Raw genomic sequence first — 26,897 nt, 5'->3', positions numbered from 1 at the left:
CCTTAAAGATCATCTAACTCCAACCCCCCTGCCATGGACAGGGACACCTTTCACTAGATCAGGCTTCCCGAAGTCCCGTTCAACCTGGCCTTAAGCACTTCCAGGGATGGGGCATTCACAGCTTCTCTGGGCATCCTGTCTAAATTTCTAATCTAAATACTATATTTCATAATAATTCATGCTCCTCACACTCCATAGGAACCTATCAACTAAAACATTAGTTCATAAACGTACCGAGAGGCATAATCTATCTGTACTTTAAAAGAGTACTAATAATACCAACAAAGTTATGACAAAACTTCTATAATCACTACTCCTCACCTTACAAAAAGTTTTACAGGCATCTAGGATTGGCCTATATCCAGTACAACGGCACAAGTTCCCTGAAAAAAAAAAAAAAAGAAAAAAAAAAGGAAATCACTTAAAAAAGCCTTTGTTCTAAAGATGTGGGTTTAAAATGCTTTTACATGAGGTTTGCATCTTTGAGGCTGAAAATAAAGTTTTTGGTCTCTGAAGAGATAAAAAGATCACTGTTTCACTAGACTTAAGACTCTGCAGCTCCCAAGAGAAAAAGGCTGTTGTTTCAAGGGGAATATGAGATACTTGAAAGCTGCACTCAAAGAACAGTGACTACATCTTAGCAAACAGGAAAGAAGAGATAAGTACCCACTCAAAATGTTTTTCCTTTCCCCTGATCTATTTTTAATAGTGAAGCTTAGCATTGTATCTCCATCTAGGTCATCTCATACTAACATGAAATGTCTGAGTCCATTATAACTCCACAGCATAACAAAAAATGTATTTTACCTGCAAAAAATGTTCACGTTTGCCCTTAGTGAAGATGGCATGCATACATCTCTACCTTATTTAACTGTTTTATTGCTACCACAAAGGGACCCTCTTCCTGTGAGATTTATGACATTCTCAACTCCAGATGTAATAGTATCTTAGAAACTTTCAGGGGCAGCTTCTTCTCCAGTGTACTGTCGTTTTTGTGCATCTGATTTAAAACATTTCAGACGATACATATGAGGATATTTTGAACACCTGTCCCTGAGCAACCCACAGCTCCATGATTCATGTTCCAGGATAAAAGAATGACAGGAAATAAAATGTCAGTGTCCAATAGCAACTCTGCTGGGAAGTGCAATCTAGAGTACACACATGCATGTGTACTCACACAGATTTGCACTCGTGTATGCAAAGTATCAGAAGAAAATGGTTCAATGACATACCTACAAATTAGAAGTGGCAATATTTACCAGCCAGAGCTGCAGTCATCTGCTCTGAAGTTGGTTCTGGGTAGTTTCTTAGTAATGTGTATATGGACATCACCATTCCAGGGGTACAGAAACCACACTGGGAGCCATGGCACTTGGCAAGCCTTTCCTGAAATAAAACACCACAAATGGAACTCCTCTCAATGTACTTCACACTTTCGAATAAACTCTCTCACACATAGGAAACCCACACTAAATGCTTTCTTGATGGTAAATCAGACTTATAAAGGAAAACAATTTAAGCTCAAAATAAGAGTAATTATTAATACTCAAATAAGAGTAATTATTTTGGGCGTGAAACCCTAGCACACATCACCAAGGAAGCTAATTAACATTCAGTGGGCTTTTGCCTTTTTTGCTTCCATACTAAAACATCAGCTAAAGGGCATTGTCCAAGGTGTACCATTACCTCAAATGGAATGGTAAGCCTGATTCACTCCAACAATTCTTATGTACCAACTATGTGATCAGGGTGTCAGTATTACTGCAAGGTCCATCATGAGCTACACATCGTCAGTCTTGATCAACCAACCATCAGAAACTTGTGTTTTATTCTGTTATCCATTATCAGGGGGTATAAGTGACGTGAAATATCCATGCCCTGATTCCCATGCACTGCCACTCAAGCCAGCCCAATCAAAGGAAGAAATCAATAATCTTCTTACACAATGATAATGCGTTCTCACCTGAACTGGATGAACCCTGCTTTTTGTACTTCCAACACCTTCCACTGTGGTGACCGCCACACCATACAAGGAGCAAATAGGAAGCAAGCATGCATTTGCTGAGTAGTGACTTCGGAGCATTAAGGGGAATAAAGAACTTAAACACATCTGAATATTATTTTGTGGTAAAGTAAGACTTAGTTTTTACTTACAAAGCCATTACCATCATTTGGAATGACAGAAGAGTAAGCGCTATAGAAGAGATTACTTACTAGCTGGGTTTCTTGTCCCCAGTACTTACATGTACTGTACTTACAAGGACATAATATTGACGGTTTTGGAGAATTTACATCTTCCCTAATACTTCAGTCTTTTCTAACTGCCCTCTCATTTTTCCTGCTCACAATCAACCTTTCAAGTGTGTTTTGGGTGAAGAAAGTGGGGAAGGGAGAGTTGGTGTAGTCCTCTGAAAAAAGAAAAAAATTATTGCTGATAATTTGAAATCCAAGTTTCTGATCCAAAGGAAATTCTAATGTAAAAAAAATAAAAATCCTTCTAAAAAAAAAATAAAAATCCTTCCAAATAGGAACAATGTACCAAAACAAAATTCTGTAAAGCTTTTTGTCATTAACAATAAAATGCTTTGTTTTACTATAGTTGAAATGTTTCTTTTCGGTAGCATCATTATAGTTTTTCTAATTTAACACTTAAAATAACATTAAACATTTTATTTACATTGTACTCCAACATAACATAATTGTCTAAAGGAACAACTAGAACATTTTGATATCTTCCCCCCCACACACACCTGAAAAGATGCTCCGTTGACAATGACAGTTAGTACTAAACAATTTGATTAAAGTTTTTTCAATTTCAATTTAATTTATTCCTGCTTTTAGTTTAACAAAACTGCTATTGAGTTTTGAAATCTCTTTTGGGCAAGGAGAGGGAGTTAAGTATTAGAGGGCTGGGCTGATCCAACTCACACTTCTGGCTGCCCTATTCTCCCATGACTTATATGACAGAACTGCAGGGAGAAGCTATGTCCCTGTGGTCAGCACAAAGGATGTTAAATTAGCACTTCCTAAAGAGAAAACTCCTCACAGCAGCTGTCAGGTTGTATTAGCAAATTAAGCATTTCAACAAATTTACAGCTGAATGAACAGTTGATTTTTTTTAAAACCGTGTCCTTCTTTGGATTAAAGCGGCTCTTCCTTTTGGATTCTTTTACTAATAAACACATACATTACAAATGTTTTTGTTTGTTTGTTTGTTTTTCAAGTTTCATACCTGGAAACTGCATTTACAGTCATAAAATTTTGCATAAAGCTTTACAAATTTTCTGTTAAGGATACCGTATCTTCTTTGAAGCTGGTTCATAAGTTGATATCATCACCGTACAGGCACCACAGCCACCTCCTCCACAGCCATACTTAGTTCCTGTAAGATGGACTGAAAGTGCTACCAGTAGGGAAAAAAAAAAGTTTCATTTTGGCCTTTATTCTTCTATAAAGCTTGAGGACCATCTTTTTTTTCCTGAACTTTTATGGAATATATAATTGGTTAGATACAATAGCATATATATTGGATTCTTTCTTATACATGATTAAAATTTTCAGTGACAATAAGATTGAAGATAAGGAAAAACAAATTCTTTTGAAGGAGTAAATTGAGTCAGAAACAGTACGTGAAAAAGTTTTACAAGTGAAAACATGAAAAGAAAAAACTTGTAACGGGCAAACTAGTTATATATCCAGCAGGACACTAAAACCAATATCCAAAGTTTTCCCAGAAGTGCCACTGGAAAAGTAACTGGAAAAAAACAAGACCTCTTGCACCAATTCGACCGAGTCACTAATCCAGCTGATAGCTACCCTCTGTTTTTCCTGGGTCACTTTTCTGCTGGTCTAGCGAGTGGAATTAGTACACAGAGAGGTCTGAGGAATGTCACAGTTGGCATAAGTTGCAGGAAGAGAGCTTTCTGCCAGGAGCATGGAATGATGGAGGGGAAAACAAGCTGCCTTTGCTTTTAACAATGTGTTGTGAAAAGTTGTTCGTCAACGTGGGAGTTAGCACTCTTCACTTGAAATAATGCTCTGACACACATACATTGTTTTAAGGTCTCACCCAATTAAGCTCTACTACTTTTTCCACTGCAAAATGCTTTAGAGAGCCCTTTCACTAACATCCTAGCCTGTCAGATATAACCAGTACATTTTAAGATACAGTCTCTTTCCTTCTTACTCTTCTATTTATTTGCTAATTTACACTGGGCCTTACAGTTATTAACAGTATTCCAATATGCTGATTTCTATGGCATTTAGCCAAAATAAATAAATAAATAAATAAATAAATAAATAAAAGATGTCAGGATGCTTAGTGAAGTATTATATTGTATGTTGCAATTATAAAACACATTACTGGAAGACACTAAATTTCCTCATACTCAGTCATTTCGGATTATACAAATTTTGGCAGCCATCAGCATAAGTTATTTCTGACCTATATTTTTGCTCCCTGCCATTCATTTTTGGCTGTTTAAGAAATTAGCTGTCATCCTAGTTAAATTAGCTCACTATGTGTGGAAGTTTGCTGTGAAAAGAATCAGTACCTCAAGTCTGGCTACCTGAGTGGTCTCAGGCACAGTCGTACAGGTACATCTTAGAGAATAACACACTATTATACAGACATAAGCATCAGAATACAAGAATAAGCCGAAATTTAAATTGTAGGGTAAAACCCTACTAGCTCCAGAAAACAAGTTAATCTTATCCTTATTTATAAGGAGACTACAAAAATACAGTAAGGTTAAACGATTTTTCAAGGTGTCAGAGCAAGTCAGTGCAGCATATGTATGGGACCTAGATAATCTCACTCACAAATGTGCTTTAACAAATGAAATACAACTCCTGTGATAGAACTGGTATGGAGCCATGTTTTATAGCTCAATGGAGCTTGAAGTTGTTACAAGTTAATGAACATTAATTTCCTAATTACCAGAACTACAGCGACCTATTCTTCACCAGACTCCTCCTTATGACTGATCAGTAATGAAGATGTTTCAACTTAAGTATTTCTTCTAAAAATTTAAAGTTTATAAAAACATTCTGTTGTGTGAATTCTCTAGTGTATGGTATATGTCATTTTGCTCTCTGGTAATATGTTTCAGGAGACAGCCTAGGAACCTGCCAAACAGGGAAGATTCTGCTCTCTCACATTTGGTCCATGCTCCTGGATGACAGTCCCTACACATAATGTGTTACTCAACAGTACAAAACAGCTTCATGAATACTGGGAATAAGCCTGTGGCACAGCAGGTTCTGGAAAACTGTTAACAGTTGAAATCAGACATATAAACAAGCCTCAGAAAAGGCAAATAAAAATAGAGGAAAAGATCAGAGCAACTGCTGCAGAATTTGTAGCAACAGAGAAAGCCACTGAGATGCGGACAGACCAAGACAGGAGAGAAATTTGGGAAAAAAAAATAATGGCAGGCAGGGTGTAAGCTCTAGCTCTTTCAACTTCTGCTTTATATATTTTCTTTCCTCCCATTTTAAAAATTCATACTTGTTCATATTTACTTGCTGTTAAGACCTGTTTTTTGTTTGTTTTTAAGGTTTAGAAATCTGTTTGGAATGCTTCTCATAAGAAGTTAACAGATTACTTCAAAATTCCAACAGACTTAGGCTCTCATCACAAGGTCTTTCCTCTTTCCACAAAGAGACTTTTACACAATTTGGAGACGCCTACTCTGTCAAGTTTTATTCACACTAGCCAAAAGGTTCTTAGAATCAAACAGATAAATACACACATGCACACAGTGATAAATAGCATAGCTCTTATTTGTTTAGGAAACTAGGCCAAAAAAAAAAAAGTACAGTAGCTCACTGAAGAGTATGTGGCTTAAGAAGGACATCATTTAATATGGTTGCTTTATCTTAAGGAAGTCACAGCTTCTTTAAGCTCGTAAATGAACTTTTAATTATTTATGAGAATTTTGCTCTAATAAGACTTTCAACTGAGTGACTTCAAGAAAAAACAAGAAAAGGATACGTCTCTTTCGCAGATAAGACAGCAGCATCTGTTCAGGATCAGCATGTTTCTCTATTATCTACAGTAAGAAATGAAAACCAATCTCTAACTAAGAAAGCAAAACTTTTCAAAATTCAGGGTACAGAGTACATTCCCACAAAGCCAGAAAAAAGTCCTTCTCTGGTTTCCTCTCATAGAACTACCCCTATTGCAATGCCCACAGGAGAGTTTGGACTTGTAAAAAATTCTTCAGACAGATAATGATTCCAGGATCTACTAAAAATAAATGCTGCTTACTTGAAAGGTCATGCTGAGGGAATTGACCTTCAACCATACTAAAAATAAAAATGGGATAGAACTTTGGTACAATAAAGGTAGCATAGCACAAAGAATTAATGATTTGCAGATTTTAGAGTCTCTCTGGTACTTTAACCTACTGGGATGAACAGTAGAGGATACCTCTAAGGGTATCAGCAGGAATCACTTTTCATCCAGTTTTATTTACATAAACCTGCACTTGCCTTAATAGACCAAAACCAGAGCATCAGAAATGCCTACATTCTTATTTCATTAGAGGATTGTTTATTCCACTGCTTAGAATCGGCTATTTCCTTCCAGTTACATTGAATCAATACCAAGCTTAATTTTGCTCTTGCAGTATTATCGTTATGATGGCCATTAGTCCAGATTTTGGCACTTGGGTCTTGCTGACTTGCTGGTGTTATTCTGTGCATCTCTTCTCCAACAAACACTGAAAATGAAAAGCTAGGCACCTACAAATGAAAAACTAGTTTGCTCACTACCTAAATTTGATAGCCAGTTTAAAGCCCACTTCACTTTGAAGTTTTTTCCCCCAAAACTCAACAGCGCTGTGGAATGTTTTAACCACATTGTGGATTTACCTTGCTGTGCAGCTGAACTATACCACAGCCACTCTCTCACTCCCCCTCCTCAAAGGGAAATTGGGAGAAAATATGGGCTCAAGGGTTGAGATAAGGACAGGGAGATCACTTACCAATTGTCAGGGGCAAAACAGACTTGGTACTGGGAGATTAGAGAAATTTATCACCTATTCCTAACAAGCTAGAGAACTGAGAAACAAAGAAAACAAACTAAAAACACCTTCCTGTCATCCACCCTCTTCTACTTCCTCCCCCCAAGTGGCACAAGGCAAAGGGGAATGGGTGCTGCAGTCAGTCTGCAGCACTTTGCCTCTACCACTCCTTCATGGTCACTTTCTGCCCCTGCTCCATGTGGGGTCCATCCCACAGGATGCCATTCTTCCTGAACCGATCCTGCATGGCTTCCCACAGGAAAGAAATGCTCCCATATGGGTCTGTACCATGGGGGACATCCATCAGGAGCAAACTGTTCCAACATGGGTCCCCCATGGACAGCAGATCCCCCCAGATCCCCTGCTCCTGCGTGGGCTCCTCCAGGGCCTACAGCTCCGGCCCGGCCCCTGCTCTGGTGTGGGTTCTCCACGGGCTGCAGCCTCCTCTAAGTCTGAGGAAACCAGATCTCATTTGTGCCCACACCATTCAGGGTTACTTCTGGAACGGCAACCGCTCTTTCTCCGCTCCTCCTCACAGCAGCACTTACCTTCCTGCCATTCACATAGAAAATGAGCTCGTCAGCCCCTGCTGCTCCTTGCAAGGACATCGTATTCCAGCCTCAGAACTTTCAGCGGCAGCTGGGGAGCCCTTCGGCAGGCTGGGGCGGAGCCGCGCAGCAACGGGGTGGACACAGAGGCGGGAACTGGGGGAGGCACCTTCAGAACCGGGGCTGCAAAACTCAGAGCAGGAACTCTCCAGGGAGTTCAGAATGTGTAAATAAAAAGTTTGAATTAAATGAAATTCTGCAGCTATTTTAGAAAACTTTCAAATGGAGGCTCGGGAATACTTTATCCTGATTAATTCCAATGTGTTGTATTATTTATATTAAAAAAAAAAAAAAATCTTACCTGAAAGAGACAGAAGAGACTATAAGGCATCAACTGGAGGACCTTGTTTTAAGTAATGATGCTGTAAGGTCTTTGATTTTGAACTGTAGGGAGCCAACTTGAAGAATATTCCATATTCTGAATTGCAAGGACAAGAAGATGCTCTTGTGAACCAAAGGGAGGATGGCAAACTGCAGCCAGATTCTTCTTCCCTGAACTGTTCAGCATAGGGTTTGCACATGCACATGCCAGGCTGAGTTCAGGACAGGTGATTAGACATTGTTCAGATAAGAGGTAACTGTTAGACTTATTGTTATTTTTAAAAACAACAACCATTTCTACTTGAACATAACTGTCTCTCAATAAAACTCAGGTATTTCAGACTGATGCCAGACGTAGAGCACAGCGATTTAAGGGAAGGAGAGAGTCCTGATTCCTCTGATGAGCGAGCATATTCATCCACGAGTTACTGAAGAACTATGTAACTTCAGTTGTTACATGGGATGCACCCTGTGTAGGACGTTTTAAAATGATGCTTCTTTGTTATTATTATTTCAGTCTGACTCTACATTTTGATTTCTGTAAAATAGATGCAACTAGTGATTTTCCCCTTAAGAGGAGACAAAGGAAGAATCAGTTATGAAATTCATGTTCAGAAGACGTTACAGGCTTGCATCTTCCCACCTAGACTGTTATATTCATGTATTCTAAAAAGTCAGTGTTGCAGAAAGTTGTATATGTGGTGAATACACTAACCCTTTATGAGAACCTCTGTGGTGGTCTTATCTTCTTTATGGATAGTTTTTACTGATATTCTGGAAAATTCTGATTCATAAACTTTAGTTTTCTTCTATAAATATTAAAAAACCTCTGAAAATGAACTTTCAAATCCCATAGAAACTAAAAGATTTTATGAAGTCTTGATATTTAACAATACCAAATAAAGCTTTACATGCACAAGCTTTGAATAATGCATCACCTAGTTTCAGTCCCTAGTAAGTGATGCTTTACAATATTTACTGCCCTACTTCATATTTAGTACAATGAAATATTACCTACTTCATGGGATAATCATTCCTTTTCAGTATATTACAGTTTGCCAGGCCTCTGTCTTACAATGACATGTTTCTTGCTAACTTTCACTGAAATTATTATATACTGTTAAATGTAGGATGCTGGAATCAGAACATATAAGAAAAGACAAACTTATTCCTTTGAAGATACTGAATTATTTTATATGATGTATGTAAATAATATACATTTTTAAATGCAGCATAATATTAAAAGTGTATTTTCTCTTACTATTTCTCTTACAGAATGTTTTGAATTTAAGTTCATTTGCTGATTACATACCTGGTATTTTTTCAATTGTGAAATGTTCATATTGTCTTCCTCTTGCACTGTACTTTCCTCAGAAAAAGAAAATACAAGTATATTACATATGTATTTTCAGTTACATTGTATGTACGAGGGGAATTCTATGTAAATCCATCTAATTAGTACTGCATATATCTCCTCCCAAAGTTACAAGTTGCTTTTTTTCTTGATGGTTAGAGCTAATCACACAATTTATTTACTTGATTTTGTTAAGGTACATTCAAACAGCAAGACATATCTCCTGCTTTTTTAAAGGACACGTGTTCCTGCAGAAAAAAATGAGCTATGTGAACTGCTATTGCTTTCTAACAATTAAGTCTCCAAAGGTAATTTTAAATTGTGATAAATTCCAACAATATATGAATCATAACGCCAATGGAAGTTTTGCATAAACTTGCACTCACAAAATAGTCTTCAGTAACTTCAAGATGTTGTAGGCATTTGTAAGGGATACTTGTACCAATAAGGGTTTATTGAATCAGTCTCCTTTTCCTGTTTAATTTAAATATACTGAAGTGATTAAATAAATTTTAAAACAACGAAAATCTTTCAGTGGTAAACTATAAAATCTAAAATAAATAAATAAATAAAATAAACATGAGAAAAAAAAAAAACAACTTTGAAGCTATAGAAAAAAGTCCAAAGTACCCTATTCTCATCAAAAATCTTAATTCCTGTGACAGGTACAGAGGTGTTTTAATCTGGAATATTATGAGCTGTTTTAACATCAATTTTTCCCATCCCAGCAAGAGCTTCTACTGTATTAACTTATCTAGAAGAAGCACATTCAGTGAAGACTCAACAGACAATGTAACAATTTATCTAGTGCCTAAAGTGAGTGACTATTTTGCTATTTTGTAAAACAAATAACAAACCAGATCTTAGATGATAGCAGAGTACATGATATCCCTGTATGTAATATCAACTTGAGCAACAAAAGCTGTTGGGATGGAGAGAACAATGAAACAAGAGCAGAAGCAACAGTGATATGATTTCAGAATTATTTCAAGTAATTTCTGCTCATCTTCAGGCCACTTTCTTTATCTTTTGTTATTCTGAATGTTATCTGTACTGAATGGAATTGAAGAAACTAAGGCATAAAGTCTAGGCCTTACAGTTTTATTGAAAATTACGTGAAATACTATACCAGTCCAGCTGGTAGTATCTGAGACTGTATAGAACAGCAGGACCTTCACTGAAAAAAAAGAAATAAGACAATCTCCAATAATATTTTTTTTTCCAGAGAAAAAAAGCATGTTTCTTTTTCTAGCTCTCAAACCACAGACAATAAAGACAAACCATAAAAAAATAACAAAAACAAACAATCAATCAAACAAAAAAAACCACCTGCATTTTGCTGCTGCATTGCCAGTAAAGTACATGAGTTGTAACAAATACTTCTTTGGATTTCTAAAAAAAATAATGACATACCTAATGATGTTGATACACAGAGAGAAGGCTAGCAAAAGCATTTCAGTTAAAAAGGAAACAATTATAAACTGTGAAGAAAATAATAATAAAAGGAAAGAATGTATAATATTGTAATTCTTTCTTTAATAATATTGAATGAGGACAGAATCTATCATTCCATCCATATCTGCACCTCTTCAAAATGATTTTGCTAATGTAGTGACATACACAGTACATTTCAGAATGAAAAAGACTTGTTTGCTGAGCATTCTGAAAAAAAATTGCTGTCAAAAGCCCTAAAAATTTGAGGTAAAGATCATTTACTTCTGTCCTCTCACACACCAAGCTAATCATCTAATTGTAGAAGGTTATCAGCTCAATTCAGCAAGATCCTCCCTACATAAATCCATGCTGAATACTCTCAACATCTTGAATCTTTAACATGTATGGAAATGGTTTCCATGAGGATTTTCTCCATCACTCCATCACCTACTTAGGTTCCAATGGATGCTACAATGAAATATGAAGAGTACTGTTTTTTTTGTTGTTGTTGTTGTTTTGTTTTTTAAGTGTACGCATTGTATGCATTATAAATTTAAGAGTACTAGTTACTTAGAGGTATACCAGATCAGATCAAAGGTCTAACTTATCAAAGAAATGAGCAGTCTCTCAAGGTTTCAATAGTGAATACCCTTAGAAAAGGTATAAAATGGCATTTCTGCTAATTCCTCATGTATTTTTCTTCTGTTAATTAGAGTGATCAATATTTAAACCCATGTAAACTAACAACATCTACTCCTGTTGTAAGGAATTCCTCAGTTTAACTGTACATTGTGTGAAAAAAACACTTTCTGTAATCAAAGAAGATAATTTATTTGCATCTCATTAAAAATGAGCTTTGGAACCACTTTTTTTTCAAAGTGAACCTGAACCTTTATCCAACATAATCCATAAAAGTTGTGTAAACTGTGGGCTATAACATGTGGCTGACTGCATCTACAACTCAGATAATACCATAAAATTGTTTGTCCGACGACAATGTGTTACCAAATTCTGAAGTGACTGATGATGAACCAGAGGGGAAATAATATAAAAACCTGATAGCTGAATTATATGATGTGCTTGTAGTATTTGTCTCATTATCACACTCTCAACTGGATACTCAGCACTGCTTTGGATGTTATTTACTACTGAATTTCTACTGCAATGCTATATTCTTTCTAGTTGCCTCTAACACATATGCAGGACACTGGGTTTCTGTCTAATGTTCCTAAAAATAAGAACGCATTCAAATTTTAACGATTCTGCCAAAAAGCAAAACAAAACAAAACAATTATCACAAACTACTCTTTCCATCAGTTTCAGATTTATCAAAGCTTGCGATGCTTGGCCTGATCCAACTAGCATTGAGAAATGATTCTGCTCATGGTAAATATGACGAAATCACAGAAATTTCCAAATGTGATTTATTTTTATTCTCATAGAAACTTACACTTTTCTTACAAATTAGTAAGTGCTGCAAACACTTTGAAGAGTTTATAAATTACAGACCAAAAAAGTAAAACACAATAATGGAGTCTAATCTGCATTTGTTTTCCTTAGTGAAGAATTCTGTGCACTTTATATAGGGAATCCTTTCCAAGAAATCTCACTTCTTTGGAAGGCTTTGTTTTACCTCCATCAATCAAAACCAAGTAAACATTCTATACTACATTTTTATTTTTTTTTACTTTCTGAAAAAAAAGTACCCATTTTAGAAGTACTGTTCATAAAGGCATTTCTCCTGTCTTCTTCAAATGATTTTTGATTTACTTTTAAAACTTCTTCTATTTTTTACTTTATAAACTGGGAAATGCAGAAATTGCGTATCTGTAAACGGATCCCCACGCCTTAATTTGCTGTAAACAAAAGAAATAGAAAACACCATATAAAAATCACCAAAAAAATCTATGCAATTATAATAACAATTCCAAATTGTAAATAATCTCATGGAAAAATTAATACACTAAAGAAATTAAATATCTAGAAAACAAATACTATTTTTCAAAATAATGCTAAAAGTCTTGGTCTTGTTATGTGTCATATGTATCATATAAACATGCATTCTCATAACTCCTAGAAGACAAAATTAAAAAAGGACAAACCAAATACGTCGTAATATCTACATGGGAGAGAACACTTAAAAATAAAATATACGTAGGGGATAAATCTAAAATCCCAAGTGAAATCCATTTCTTTTTTCCTGTTATTGTTTCATTGCCTCTTTCCAGAAATATAAAACCTTATCATTGTGAGATCTAACAGGTGAATGTGTCAATGGCATAACATCACACCATCTTTTTAGCATCCAATTAAAATTAGTAAAAGAAAAATCCAACTCTTATCCCTTTGCCTTTGTTTTGCTAACTTTATGGAAAAAATATTTCTGAAAAAAAACAAAAGTGGTAAAAAGAAAATTCAATTCTTTGCTTTTAGTTACTATTTGTCTTCGATCTCACTGTTTCAATTGTTTACTTACTTATGGAAATAAATATTTTTGTGTGTAAGAAAACACTGATTTTTTTTTTTTCAGATTGTGGGTTTATTTTCTTCTCCCAGTTTCACCAGCATATTCCTTTTGCACCCTGGTAAAATAAATTACTATAATCCTTTCACTCTCAAGACCATGATGGGGAAATCTTGATACTGTCTTTAGCTAATGAATATGCAATCTACTAAAACATACAACATAGCATAATTATTCTTTAAAGTAATATTTATATATATATATATATATATATATATTTAAACCTGGTGCCAAAAAGCTTTCTGAATATTTTCAGAACTTATTTTCAACTTAATGTTCCATCAGTACTTAGGTGTATTCACATAACCGCAAATATATGAATTTTCTTAATGGAAGTTTGACTCTGAAATCCTCTTGTAAATTTCGATTAATATTATATAATCTATGGCATATCTTTTCAAAATCTTGGAAATATTGTGCCACTAAATTCAGTAAGAACACTGATATAGGTATCTAACTATCTAATTATAATATTTTAAACTCAAATGATTTCTTACATTAGATATAACTATATATTTATCATCAGATATAGCTATATTCTTACTTAGTTAAAGCAAAATAAATGAATAACATAATATTAGTACGCACATTATCTTCCACTTAACAATGCTACAAGGACTTTATTATGGCAGTTTATATTTAAGATTTACAGTTATTCACCTTTAAATGGGTTTATGTCATGATAAACATTAAGAATTCATCATCATTCACTACTAGAATAAAATGTTAAATAATAAGCTAGATATATTGCTGTCTCTAGCACCTGAAAACCCTGACACACTAACAGGAAACATTTTACATTTACACTGTAGTATCTGTCCACTCCAGTTTGGAAACAATATTTTTTTAAAAATATTTTTTTGTGTGTTTGAATAGTAAATGTTTATTAAGTTATGTTCTAGAAGTAAATACAACCTCTGCTCTAATTTACAGATACTTGCCATCTTAGACCGGGCTCTTTGTAGCAAATTTTGGGTCTTCCTCCTCTAGCTGGTGCTGCTGAATTTTCTTCTAAAACTTTAGGGCATGTAGGTAAAGAAGCATGAGAACATACACTGGTATTTGTCAGATCTTGAAAAGCTGTTCTCCCTGTGAATATAGCAGTTTAGATGTTTCATTTCAAATATTTTCTGAATCATTAAGTAAATTTTCAACTCATTATTTTTTGTTTTTATTTCCTAATTCAGGTATTTTGGTCACTGTTCTTCCTCTGAAAATGTTCTGCAAGGAATGGTACATGATCGAAGGAGAGGGAACTACAACAGCGTTCAATTTATCCTAGTTTGGAGCTGTTTGAGGTCTACCATGGCTCTTGGGACAGAATCAAGAGACAGACTCAAATCCCAGAAACACTGTAATATGCAGCTGGCTGCTTAAGACTTCACAAAGTTGTTAAAGTAAAATTGCACACATCTCAAGGCTTTAATGCAGGTGGAGGGAATATTATGTATAACCTGAAGATCAACCTGAACAAGGGTAATCTATGGGTGACTAAATTTTTCAATTTTGTTCCTGCTCTATGAACATGTATGCAAAATGAGCACAGCAAGGTGATTAAGTGAGGATCCTTATTGTCAAAACTATATACTACAGAATTATTTACAATGCCTTGTATTTTTAATCACAACACGTCAAAGAGGAATACTCTATTAAGAAGTAACCAGCCTTGGTGGAAGAAGCACTATTTGTGTCAATTTTGTGTAATATTTTAAGATCAGCTCAGAATGCAGACTAAACATCAATACTCAATTTGGAGACAAATATTTAGATAACTTGGAAGAAATATTAAAGTTATTACATTAGTCCATGTATCAAAAAATTCTAAACTATTCATAGTTCACAGTCTGAGAAGCACCAAGATTTAATGCAGACATCAATCCAAGATAAAATAAATACAGCCTTAATCCGTATGCCTTAAAAGTTCTCCAAAGAGCATACATTCTCCACTAATACAGATCAAATCTTAAGTTTACAGCATCCAGATGAGGACATATTGGATGCAGTTTTCAACGGGACTGAAATGAAAGCTCTCTTATTTTTACTTCTTGAGCTTGAAGTCTTTACTCACCTTAAATTCTGGTGCAGAAAATGCATGCTATTGATCACACGAAGGAAATTCAAACACACACCAGTAATGATGACTTTTCTGTTGTGCTTATCTTAAGACTAGTAAATTATACCACTGAATATATATATACCTGCTAAAAATTGAAGATTTTATTTTTTATAATAGCAACTGAATATCTTGTACATTGTAGCACACAAACCGAACTGATAGCCACGCAAATACCACTGAATTACCATTATCCTGTAGAAGAATTCTTTGCTGAGATCAAGTGAAATATATTAGTGGATAAGACCAACCATTTTACAATTTTTTTTTTTTTTTTTTTGAAATATACTAATTAGAGACACAAAAATCAAAAGTTCTTAATTGGATTTCTGCTAACTTTTCTCCTAAGTAAAGTTACTTGGGCTGCTTGCAGGAAGTTACTCCTGTTTTATGAAAGCAAAAAGAAAAATATTGTACTTTGAAGGAATTAAGTGGATTAAGGAAGTTCATGTAGTTTAAGGGAGAGGGATCTCCAGCCATCAAAAACATCTTGAGTTTGGCTGCCTCAAATCAATCTTGATGTGGACTAGTTTTAAATAGGAAGTAAAATGTTATTCCAAGCTTTTCCTAAAACTAAAGGTTAGAGATCATTTCAGTTTCTTTATGACCAGAAGAATTTTGATACATATATGAGTATAAATTATTTAGGCAAGCTCGATGGCTTTGAGTGTGAATATTCATGTTGACATATACATAACTGTACAAAGACCTTTGTTACAGGAAACTTTTAAGGTATATTTTTTAAGTACAGCACAGTAGTGATGCAGAAGAGCTGGCATCAGAATTGATGGCTTTTCCTTGCTTTCTTTTAATTCGAGATGTGGTCTTGTATGTAGGATGAAGAATGAATAGGTTTTTCAGTTCTGCTTAAGTGGACAAAGATCAAACGATTAGCTTGCTTCATTTTATGACAGTAGTCTTTGATACTACTGATCACAAGGGTGTACTAATCCAATATTAAAGCTAATAAAAATACAGGATCCTTTTTCTACATTCCAAATAAATTTAATATGAGAAGCTGTAACCGCAGAATAGCAGCAGTAATACCTTGCACAGTGTTCTAATTCTGCCAATACTCCTGTTCTACGGTCATGTAAAATAAGAGTTTTTTTTTCAGCCAGTATTCTAGTGTTCAAATGAAGCAAAAGCAAGATTTGCTTTAATGGCTTGGGATTCCATTTATTTATTTGAGCTAGGAAACTGGCTATGTGTTAGCACATTCTTAGGGACAGTGAAATAAACAGGAACTTGTTGAGAGGAAAAAATAATTTATAAAATAGAGCCTTCATACTAGGAAACTACCAAGCTACATTTTAAAGCATATTTAAATTCCAGAATAGTCATACATTCCTATAGCTCCTTTACAGTACTTTCATGTACAACAAGAGAATCTAACTTATCTTCCAGACCACACTGAAGTGTTTCTTTTTTTTTTCCCTTCAACTAAATGCATCTTATTCAAAATAAATAAGTAGGCTGTCACACGAAAGTTTGCTCATAGGTAGATTCTAGAGAAAACCTGCTCCAAGCTTTTTTTTTTTTTTTTTTTTTTTTTTCTTTGTAAAGGTCTCAAAATTTGCGTAGATTTGCAATATTTTTTAAAGAAACACATATGAAACCTGTAAGTCCAGTTAATGAAAACAGCTCTTGCATCTGTTCTCCATTTATGACGGTAACAATGTTCACTCTTACTTCCCCTTGTATGAAAATACCAAGTTATTTTATCTTTTTACCCCTACCTTTCTGAATCCTACCACATTCTCTTGCAAAATGAATACAGGCTCTAAATATAACTGCTCCTCAAGAATGCAGACTAACTTAAGTGTATGACAAAATGCTATCTTGGAACATATTACAGTATATTATAGGAATATTAGTTACCACAATTTTAAAGCCTATTTTGATTGATAAATGAATCATTTTAGTGATTTTCAGCTTTCCCTTTTTCACTCCTGTTTTATCCACTGTTATCAAGAAATAAGAATAGGATAGTATTGAGAAAGTATCTTACCACAATTCCAGACAGAAACTAATTCAAAATGCCACTTTTTTTCCCTCCTTCATGTACTTACCATGACCAGGTGCCAGAGTCTTTTCAAAAGTCTCTCTAGAAATACGATCCACCTTTTGCTCTGCTTTTCCAACATCCAGTGCTTTATCTTGATTATTTTTCCCCCAGATTTCAGAGTTTCTCAGCATGCAGAGGTTGACGGAAGAATGGAATTTAGGGTTATCAAGAGCTTGGAGCTCCAAATTGGAAAGATCTTCCTGGAAAAGGCTACCTGTATTTAATGACATATTCTTAGAAAAATCTACAGGTATGAAATTCAAATATTCTGATTTTTCAACTGTAGGTTTTAATTTGCTCATAAAGGAATCTATCTTATGCGGGACTTCATGGTCATCCAAAATGTTCAGCTGTACCTGATCAGTACGCCTGAAATAATTTTTTTCTGGTCTGGTCTCCATAACACCAGAAGTAAAGCTCCCTTTGTTCTTTACTTGATTTTCAGAAGAATTACTAGTGTTAGGGGTTTTGCATGTCATTGATGAGGAATCTACCCCCTTTAATGCATTAACATTGCCATCAACTTGTTGTGTAGAGGCGGTAGCCTGTGGTATATTCATAGCTACACCATTCTGAGTAATTAAAGCTACCTGAGATTGCTGAGTTTCAGTTATTTTATTTCCATGAGCAGCCTGTGTGCACAATGTATCCTTATTTTTTAATTCTTCACTTTTGCAAAGTGAGAACTGTGTAAGATCTTTTGTTGGCATTATATATGCTTTACGGCCAGCCTTTGCCAATGTACGTTTTAATCTGCCTGGTGAAAAATTAGTACTGTTACCATGTGCTTCCTCAGTAATTTTATGAACACTATTATTTTCTCTTTGTCTGTTACTACCTTTTTTATTGCATTTACTCTTTATAGTATTCTTCTGGTCTTGTTTTTTCTTTCTGTCATCTTGGCACCTCTCTGTTTGAGACATTTTTGAACCATATTCTCCATACTGCCCGTTTTCCACTCCACAGCATTTTGCTGTGATTATTTTAGAAGGGTTTTGAAGGGGTTTCCTGTTTATTTGTGGTCTGATATGCTTTGCATTTTCACTTGGAAATTCCTGCTGTAAAGGTAATACATTAGAGGTGTTATCCTGAAACAGTAAACTTTCAGCACAATAAACTTGAGAAGAGATCTTGCTATTAGATGAATCTGAGTCTGCTTTTATTTTGGTTTCCAATTCTTCATATGTTTCTGAGAAAGTTTCTTTATTTTTCTCTTGTTCTTTTTTTCTTGGATGTGCTAGTTTAATTAGGCATGTCCTAGTATCTCTAGTTTTACTTGGACAATTTTGTGCTTCATAATAGTCATTAGTATTTGGCAAATTCTGCTTCTGTAAAGATTTCTTCGTAGGTTGCTGTTCTGTCTGACTTTGGAATAGCTGCGTTTGTGACTCAGTAATTTTTGAAACTTTGCTCTTGTCAGCCCTGGTGTGCCTTTCTTCTGCATACAAATCTGAACTGACTTCAGTCTTGCTTTTCATTTTCTCTTTATCATTTTTAGAATATTTTACTCTTCTGAAATTTCCCAATATTTTATCAGAATTGGCATTATTGTTTTTATTTTGATGTAGCTTATCTTTGTCTTTTGATGTAACTGTGAGCAGCTCACCTGCATCACTGGCAGTCAACTCCATATCAGCATCATATACGGTTTCTTCAGGTTTAGTCTTGTCAATAAGCAGCATTGACTTAAACTCTATGTTACCTTCACTGTTAAATTCAAGAGGTGAAGGAATAATGTGAGACAAGCCACTTGAACTTCCCTGCAAATTCATGTAATTGGTTTGGCTGCTGCTACCGTGATGATGCATATCCGAGATACATTTTTTATCCAAATCATTTATATTAGGTTGAGGTTTTGACCTATAAAGTGCTGCATGGTTCCTTCTTTCAGGCACATTTCCACAGAATGGCAATGAAATATTTTTTTGTTTTATAAGCTCCTCAGACTGTCTCAGAGATTGAGTATTATTGATATGAGTCAGGAATGCACTATTGTAGTATAGTTCTCCATGTAAATGATTTTCTGCAAAGAAGAACAGAAATTTCAGCAGCTTGGGGAAAAAAGGAATATATTTGTCAGAGTAAGATAAAAGCATGGAAAATGGCAAACTGCATTTTTCTACTGAATACACACATTCTGTGGTTGGTCCTTAAAAATTCAGTTAATTACAGCTAGGTTCCCATTTTACCAGACTTGGAATTTTGAAGTTAGGTATAAATAAAAATGTACTTGTTTTCTATGAGTGCTGCAGTTATTATTTCATTATCTTATCAAAACTTTATCCTGTTCACATTAATTTTGTTATAGCTTGGACTAGACAATCTTAGAGGTCTACTCCATCCTAAATGATTCTATGATTCTATGAATTTAATCTGTGTTATTCTACAAGAGATTGTCAGGACACCTCTATTTATGGATGAACATTCTATTTTGATTAATTTTTGATAGTTCAGGAATCTTACTCTATCTTCTGTATCATACATCAAGTTATGAACTATTAAATACTAATTCTCAGCTAGGTCTAAAAATAATAATATTAAATTATCTGTACAGAAAATATATCTTACCTTCTAAAACTATATTTTTGTCATTGTTTGTTTCCACCTTGTCTACTTCATTTATCTTTTGATTATTTTTACCAGAAGGCAATGATAATGCAAACTTGACTTGATCTGAATGCATGTCCTTTGACAAAGTAGTGGTACTTTCAGAAGATTTTGTTATTTCATACACAGAAGGGCTACCCTGCTGTTTTCCAGTAGATGCTGTGAGTAAAGGAAGCTTCACAGGCAATCCTGCAGAGCTGAAAAGAGGGAATTTTACTGTGAAGATTTCATTATGTTGTATGCTATAACATTCAATTGTTTAAAGCAGTCCTTTAGTTATGTATAGAAGCAGAAAACAAGAACTCAAGCATGAAATGCACTTTAATTCTGGTACTATCCAAGGGGCAAATGTATTTTTTATGATACAGAATCCATTTTGTGCTGGTGAGATCCCATGAAGAAGCAAATTATTCAAACACAGGTTTGCATACCACTATCTTCCCTAATCATTCTATGTTGCAAATAGTAATTTCTGAATTAGACAAAATTATTTCTCACTACCTCAAAAATATCTAGAAAGATACATATATAATACATACAAAGATTAATTGTAAAAACGTAAAAATAAAAACCTACAGACACTTCACAGCTGCCATATTGAATACAACTTACCTAGCTGACTGAGACATACTCTTCAACTGGTCATCAGTACAGTTACTTGGACCATCTGTCAGAGCAAGAAAACTCTGAAGATTCTTTCAAAAGAAAAGCAGTGAGGATGTAGAAACAGCTAAATATTCTCTTATGTATTATTAGAAATATCCACGGGAAAAATATAAATTAATAGACAAAAAACAGAAGTACTGCTGAAAGGTGCATGATATTCACTGCTTCCCTGATTATAACTTTTGCAGATAAGACATTTGTATAAAAACATGCATAACATATTTCTTCAAGCACACACAACAGCTCTAAAGAAAAAAAAATGTAGTAAAACTTATCAAAATCTTCATCCTACTCACACCCCGAAACAATGTATAGATTTTGTTCATACAGATACAATTAATGCAACAAAGTGCATTAGGTATATAGATGCACCCAGCAATGCTAATACTATGCAACTTTTTAGAACAAATCATAAAAAACATAGTTTGTTAATACCAGACAGCCATACTAAAACAGAAGATAATCACTTAACTGTAATTTTGCCATGACACAAGGACCAACATAGTCTGTTTTCTGGTAAGGTTTCCACATTCAAGGTTTTTATTAGACTAGCATAGTTCATTCCAACTTTCAGCAAGGAAGACAAGTAGCTCTTTGAAGAATGCCACCTACTGAAATACTATGCAACGTTTTTGTTTGTTTGTTTGTTTGTTTGTTTAAGTTACGTGACTGCATCAGGTCTGATACATAACTTTTAGATTCTTTGTAAACAAGATTAAATCCTAAATTTTTAGTGCCTGCAACAGTAAAACACCATTGATTTAAGTGGAACATTGCTGCACCCCAAACCAAACAACAGGGGTAAATGTTTTAAAATGCATCTAATTCCAACATTGCAGACATTTAGACTCTTTGAAAATATTATCCTGGTAAAATTGTTTAAAAAATACCTTACCTCAGGAAGACTGCTTATTTCTATTGCAGCTAAAAGGTTATCATTCAAAAATGCTTCTATTTCTACAAGAGTTTTATTCTGCATACAAAAAGAAAAAGTAATTTAAAGAAGCTTTTTAAACATCTTCCTTTCTTAGAGAAAAGATATAAGGGTAAATACATATGCCGTAATTTTCAAGCTCATTTAAGGGCTAAAACTAATATTCAATAGCTTTAAATACAAAAGTGAAGGTGACACTATAATAGCTAAGGACAAAGATATACCGACTGACAAAATAGTACAAAAATTAAAGAAAAATCAAACATGAACAATTAGTTGCTATGAGATGACACAACTTCATAAATGTAAATGTTTCAAATCACCATTTTAAGGAGCAATATGTTTCCAAAAAGGATGAAAGCTTGGTTTAGCTGATCTATCTTTAAATATTATTTGTAGTTTACCAAACAGCTTAGTTTCCGATGAAGCAAGGTATTATAAAGCTGCAGCTTTTCTACTTCCTTCTGAAGAAAAAGCTTCTCCTTCTTCAGTTTCCGAGAACTTTCTCTCTCCACACTCAAAGCCAGAGCTAATGCTTTATTATTTTGTTTTAAAGATACTTTAAACATTGATGAGTTATCTATATTAGAAAAAAAAAAAAAAAATCAGGTAATTTCATTTTCAACAGCTTCAGTTCCAGACCCTCTTTTTATGTACTATAGAATAATACTTAGAATTAGTACTATAGAATAATATTTTTATCTATATATTTTGACACAACAGTAAAAAAAAGAAAGGATCTTAAAATGGATAGTTTTTCTGGCATGACAACATTTCCAGCTTTCTAAAAAAATATATAAAATTTTACAATTAAAAAGTTCAAACATTTTGAGCAAAAACTTGTTTCAGCAAGAAAAAAAGCTTTAAGTTAAAAATACACCACCTGCTGTCCTAATGAAAACCTGCTTACTCATGTCTGTTACTGAACCTTTTAAGAACTTTTTTTCCAGTGATGCAGCATATTACCAAGATGAACATTTTGTCTCATGTTCATAGTATACAAAGAGTTAGCTTTAACTCTGAAGTAAGACAGAGATAAGCCTGGCCATTGTTCAGCCTGGAGAAGAGGAGGCTCAGGGGTGACCTTATCACTCTGTATAAGTATATTAAAGGAGGCTCTAGCGAGATGGGGGTTGGCCTGTTCTCCCTTGTGCCTGGTGACAGGACGAGGGGGAACGGGCTAAAGTTGCGCCAGGGGAGTTTTAGGTTAGATGTTAGGAAGAATTTCTTTACTGAAAGGGTTGTTAGACGTTGGAACAGGCTGCCCAGGGAGGTGGTTGAGTCACCATCCCTGGAAGTCTTCAAAAGACGTTTAGATGTAGAGCTTAGGGATATGGTTTAGTGGGGACTGTTAGTGTTAGGTCAGAGGTTGGACTCGATGATCTTGAGGTCTCTTCCAACCTAGAGATTCTGTGATTCTGTGTGATACTGTTTTACAGTACCAAAAGGAGAAAGGTTAGCTTGAAGTCTGCTACAGCTACTTTTATTCATTGTCTTATGCTATTACTTCTGTGACCTGTAACCCAACAATCACAATTAGTATTTATAGTATTCCTTCTTTCTATAAGTGCCTCAATGAAGATATAAATCCCATTTTGCAAATGGGAATTTTCTGTACTATACTATTTCAAGTACTATGCAAGGTCATTGATCTTACTCTTTTTGGTACCACAGTTTTTAGATGTCCGAGATAAATAGGACATGGATGTTAGAAATGCACTTGAGTGTGTTCTTTATAAAATGCTAGCACACCAAAGAGCAAACACTGAAAATATTCAGAGAATTAGATAAATAATCAACATACAATCACGTGTTTTAACCTTCAGACTCTCCTTAAATCCTCAACATACATTTTTAGCAGCTGTGATTCAGCAAATCACATTAAATACAATTACTATTACTTCTGAAGTCATACACTTTAAATATAGTAAAATGGCTTCAGTTTTATTTTAACAAGACTTACTTAATAATTTAGTTTTGATTTTAGATGCCAAAGAAGCATTCAGTTTTGCAGTTTGTGATGTTCTATCCCTCTTCATACACCTTTTAACAGCATCTGAAGTGGTAGATAACTTAGCAGTTGCTTGTTTATCCATCGTAAAGATCAACCTGCAAGTTGTCAAGAGGAACCCCCAAATGATACGTGATACTATTTAAATAGTAAGTTGCGTTATCTCTTATCAGGATTTATTATCTATGAAGTTGAGGAAAAATCATCTCAGTCTTCACTTATTCGAACAAGTTAATGATTCGTTCCACAAGATCTAAGTCACAGTATCACAGTGGCAACAAATTGAACTAACAAATATGACAACTTAAAAGGATGACAGATTTTTGCTTTTGTCCATTCCCTCAAGTTATCTATCCTAATTTATGCTTAAAAGTAGCGGTTACAAAAAAAAAATAAAAATTCCACCACTTGACAATCACCACTGCCAGGAAAAATTTTAAGCACAACCTTTTAAACAAACAGCATCAGAAAAACTACACATACAAGTACACAGCAAGAGAGACCGATCCGCAAGATCCGCGGGCCAGAGGACCCCGCAAACCGCTTGTTGGAGGCAGGTCCCGCCGCCAGCCGCCCCTCGGGGCTCCCTCGTCCTCGCCGCTGAGGGGCTGCGCGCCCGCTCCCGCCTCGCCTCGCCTCAGGGGTCGCCAACGGCTGCGCGAGCCCCGGTTGGCCCGGTTGGCAGCCGTTTGGCCGAGCCGCTCGCGCCCCCCAACAGCCACGGAGTGTGAACGGCCCCGCCTGGAAGCAGCGGGGCGGCGGCCTGCAGGCTGACCCGTGCTCAGTCTTACCCCCTACCCCCTGTATGATGTAGTTATTTAGAATGGAATCATTGAATGACAGCCGAATAAAACTATACACGGAAGTAAGAGCAGGTGGCAAACTTAGCGACCAAAAAGTTGTCGTATATACATTGTAACACTGAGAATAATTAAGGTTCTGTGATCCAGTAATTATTACGAAAAAGATTATCATGTGCTAACATTACCATGTGCTATGAAGTAAATCAAATCAATCAAACAATAAGTATCAGTAGCATTATAGAAAAACAAAACAAAACACAACACTTATATAACTTTAAGAACAGAAAGACAATTACATTAATATAATTAACTTCCTTTTGCTTTCCAGAAGGTATTGTTTTCCTGTGGATCCAGTCATGACATTTCATTCCTTCAGTTGCACCATAGTCCCAACTCCTAAAGAAGTAATCACTAATGTGATTGCAGTTGATATTTATGTCAGAACTGCTGACAATAAACTTAAATTAAAACATCAGAAGTTGTGATTCCGCCTGTGGTCATACTTTCCTTTGAACTTTGCTGAAGAACTCCCACACTGTAACATGTCACATTTAAAAATCTCCAGTTTATTGCCAGCTGCTCAAAATGGGGAAGAGCCTGAAACTGCCACGTTTCACAGCCTATATACCTTAAATAAATATTAAGAGCAGAAGTATCTACACATCCACCTCTGAGAAAGATCTTGGTAGAGTTGAGTCTAGTAACTTAAATTACTTTGCAACTTGATAATGATGGATACATTTAAGCTGCAGTTGCTATGTATGAACCATTCCCAGTGAGTATGGGACAACACACATTATGTCCTTTCTAAAGATACAGTTCAAACAGACACCATTATTCCACAGAAATAATCTATTATATATATTCCCACTTATTTTAGAGGAAGTCTAACATCCAGCAATTATCAGTCTGTATCACAATTCAGTGTCAATATGTAACTTGTATGCTTACTAATTAATTAGGCACCAAATATTAAAGAACATAATTTTCTTCATCTTTCTGGTAAGGACCTACAGGCCAGAAATTCAAGCACCTGTTCTGACCTGGCTTCTGGGTACTTCTGTAGCAAAGTCATGTTCAAAGAGCACATAGTATCCTTGGCCCCGGCATAGTATTTTCTTCCTTTGCTGCACCTGTTACATGCTGAGTTGCTAAGAAAAAGGAAATGTGAAATATTTACTGTAGCTTTAACTGACATTCAAATAAAATCAGAATTAAGACAAAAAGAATCAAATTCTAAGTAGAAGGAAATCTGAGTAACACAATTTCAAACAAAATTTATTATATTCCTACTACAACTAGATGCAACATGACTTAGACGCTTCTTTGCTTTAAAGCCATTCACTTGTGACTAGAGGAAAGTCTGAATTACGAGACCATGGCCCTAAATAACTTAAACTGCAGTAACATATACATATTTTGGTATTCTTAAAATCAAACTGTAGTAATAGACCAGACTATTTTAACATAGCTAACTGCACAGTGGGAAATGTAGTTGTTCTGCAATTATTTGTTATGCATTCTTTAATTTGATCCTTTGGTAAATAAACTTGTGGATGACATTTTAAATGTTTTAAATATGGTGGTGAAACACTTCTAAAATAAAATATTGAATAATAATTAAAAAAATGGACTATGCAGGATAAATATCAGTATGAATTGCTGATATATAACTGAGTATATTTGCTAGGTAAACAGATAAACTATTTAAATACAATATGGGCACATTTCTTATGGAGTGTAAAGTTAACTGCATTCTTGCTAAGCTCCAGGTACCAAATAGAATATATTATTAACTTTCTAGGTTTTGTTACCTCTAATTGTATTTTCTACACAGTCAGGTCATGCTTTCCAGAAAGTTTGTGGAACCTCTGAGTTTGTCACTGTTAAATTTTGTACAGTTACTAGTTATTTAGCATTTGTATCCATAATTGTGAAATGTGTTCATCTGATTCGTGTCGATACGGAGCAACGCTATGGCCGCATGATGAAATGTGACCTTCTGTCTTACATACCCTTGTATAACCACAAGTCTAAGAAAAACAGAGTGGTTAATGTGTATAGTTCTTACCTTAGAGCTCTGAGGAAAACCTCCTTAGGCTCATTATAAGCACTAAGTTATTTGCAGGCTTTCTGTTTGAACAGGGTCACCATATACCACTTTTATAAGAAATATTACTCTTTCATACTGTTTACTTTTTGGGTATGAATTCCTGTAGTATTTCAGAGATCTTTTAAAATCCAAAATACAAGTACCCCAAAGAATATCAGTGCTATTGTAGTATACCTTACTCTGTTCTTTAATGGCCTTCACAGTTTCTTAACAATTGCTTTCTACTTATGCCAGTTAGAGTGGTCGTGAGACTCCATAGGTTTTCTTATGTAGCTTTTCTTATCATTTTCTCTTGAAAGATTGATTATTC

General features: G+C 34.9%; 2 protein-coding genes across 15 annotated transcripts in view; both read right to left on the bottom strand.

Annotated features, from left to right (window-relative positions):
- The window catches only part of AOX1 (aldehyde oxidase 1), a 44,054-nt gene extending 36,320 nt beyond the window's left edge, over positions 1-7,734 (bottom strand). For 2 of the 6 annotated variants that reach the window (XM_038182158.2, XM_038182161.2), the window contains exons 1-6: positions 7,580-7,733; positions 5,999-6,056; positions 3,301-3,406; positions 1,967-2,075; positions 1,263-1,389; positions 322-383 (exon numbers count right to left, since the gene is read on the bottom strand). In XM_038182158.2, the coding sequence (XP_038038086.2) occupies positions 322-383; positions 1,263-1,389; positions 1,967-2,075; positions 3,301-3,406; positions 5,999-6,056; positions 7,580-7,639 (522 nt within the window). In that variant the 5' untranslated portion in view covers positions 7,640-7,733. Of the gene's footprint in view, positions 1-321; positions 384-1,262; positions 1,390-1,966; positions 2,076-3,235; positions 3,275-3,300; positions 3,407-5,998; positions 6,057-7,579 lie in introns of those variants that run through there. The other 4 variants (XM_038182159.2, XM_038182162.2, XM_038182160.2 and 1 more) reach the window with 3 other exon arrangements.
- A 4,424-nt stretch (positions 7,735-12,158) lies between these two features.
- Positions 12,159-25,947, bottom strand: SGO2 (shugoshin 2). Of its 9 annotated transcripts, none has more exons than XM_027461949.3 (10): positions 24,119-25,944; positions 23,624-23,769; positions 22,065-22,240; positions 21,622-21,699; positions 20,673-20,755; positions 20,022-20,257; positions 19,060-19,476; positions 17,458-17,667; positions 14,214-14,361; positions 12,159-12,604 (listed from the first exon to the last, which is right to left on the bottom strand). In XM_027461949.3, exons 2-10 carry the CDS (start codon positions 23,754-23,756, stop codon positions 12,499-12,501), a joined length of 1,587 nt encoding a protein of 528 aa, XP_027317750.3. In that variant the 5' UTR covers positions 23,757-23,769; positions 24,119-25,944; the 3' UTR covers positions 12,159-12,498. The 9 variants fall into 9 exon arrangements, 8 of the variants coding, with proteins under 8 accessions (XP_027317750.3, XP_038038440.2, XP_071897458.1 ...); XM_038182512.2 differs by having other exon boundaries at positions 18,292-19,476; positions 24,119-25,940; XM_072041357.1 differs by having other exon boundaries at positions 17,458-19,476; positions 24,175-25,940.
- Between the last annotated feature and the right edge of the window lie 950 nt (positions 25,948-26,897).

Source organism: Anas platyrhynchos, chromosome 7 (assembly GCF_047663525.1).
Source record: "Anas platyrhynchos isolate ZD024472 breed Pekin duck chromosome 7, IASCAAS_PekinDuck_T2T, whole genome shotgun sequence".
NCBI lineage: Eukaryota > Metazoa > Chordata > Aves > Anseriformes > Anatidae > Anas > Anas platyrhynchos.
This window is presented reverse-complemented; position numbering and strand designations above follow the sequence as displayed.

Bases quoted from the DNA above. Each gene is read 5' to 3' on its own strand.
- SGO2 (XM_072041357.1), bottom strand. From the start codon at position 23,756: ATGGATAAACAAGCAACTGCTAAGTTATCTACCACTTCAGATGCTGTT. The intron at 21,700-22,064 runs GTAAACTACAAA...TTTTGTATGCAG, and splicing joins ATCGGAAACTAAGCTGTTTG to AATAAAACTCTTGTAGAAAT. The intron at 14,362-17,457 runs GTAAGTACATGA...CTATATTCACAG, and splicing joins GACTCTGGCACCTGGTCATG to GGAGAACAGCTTTTCAAGAT.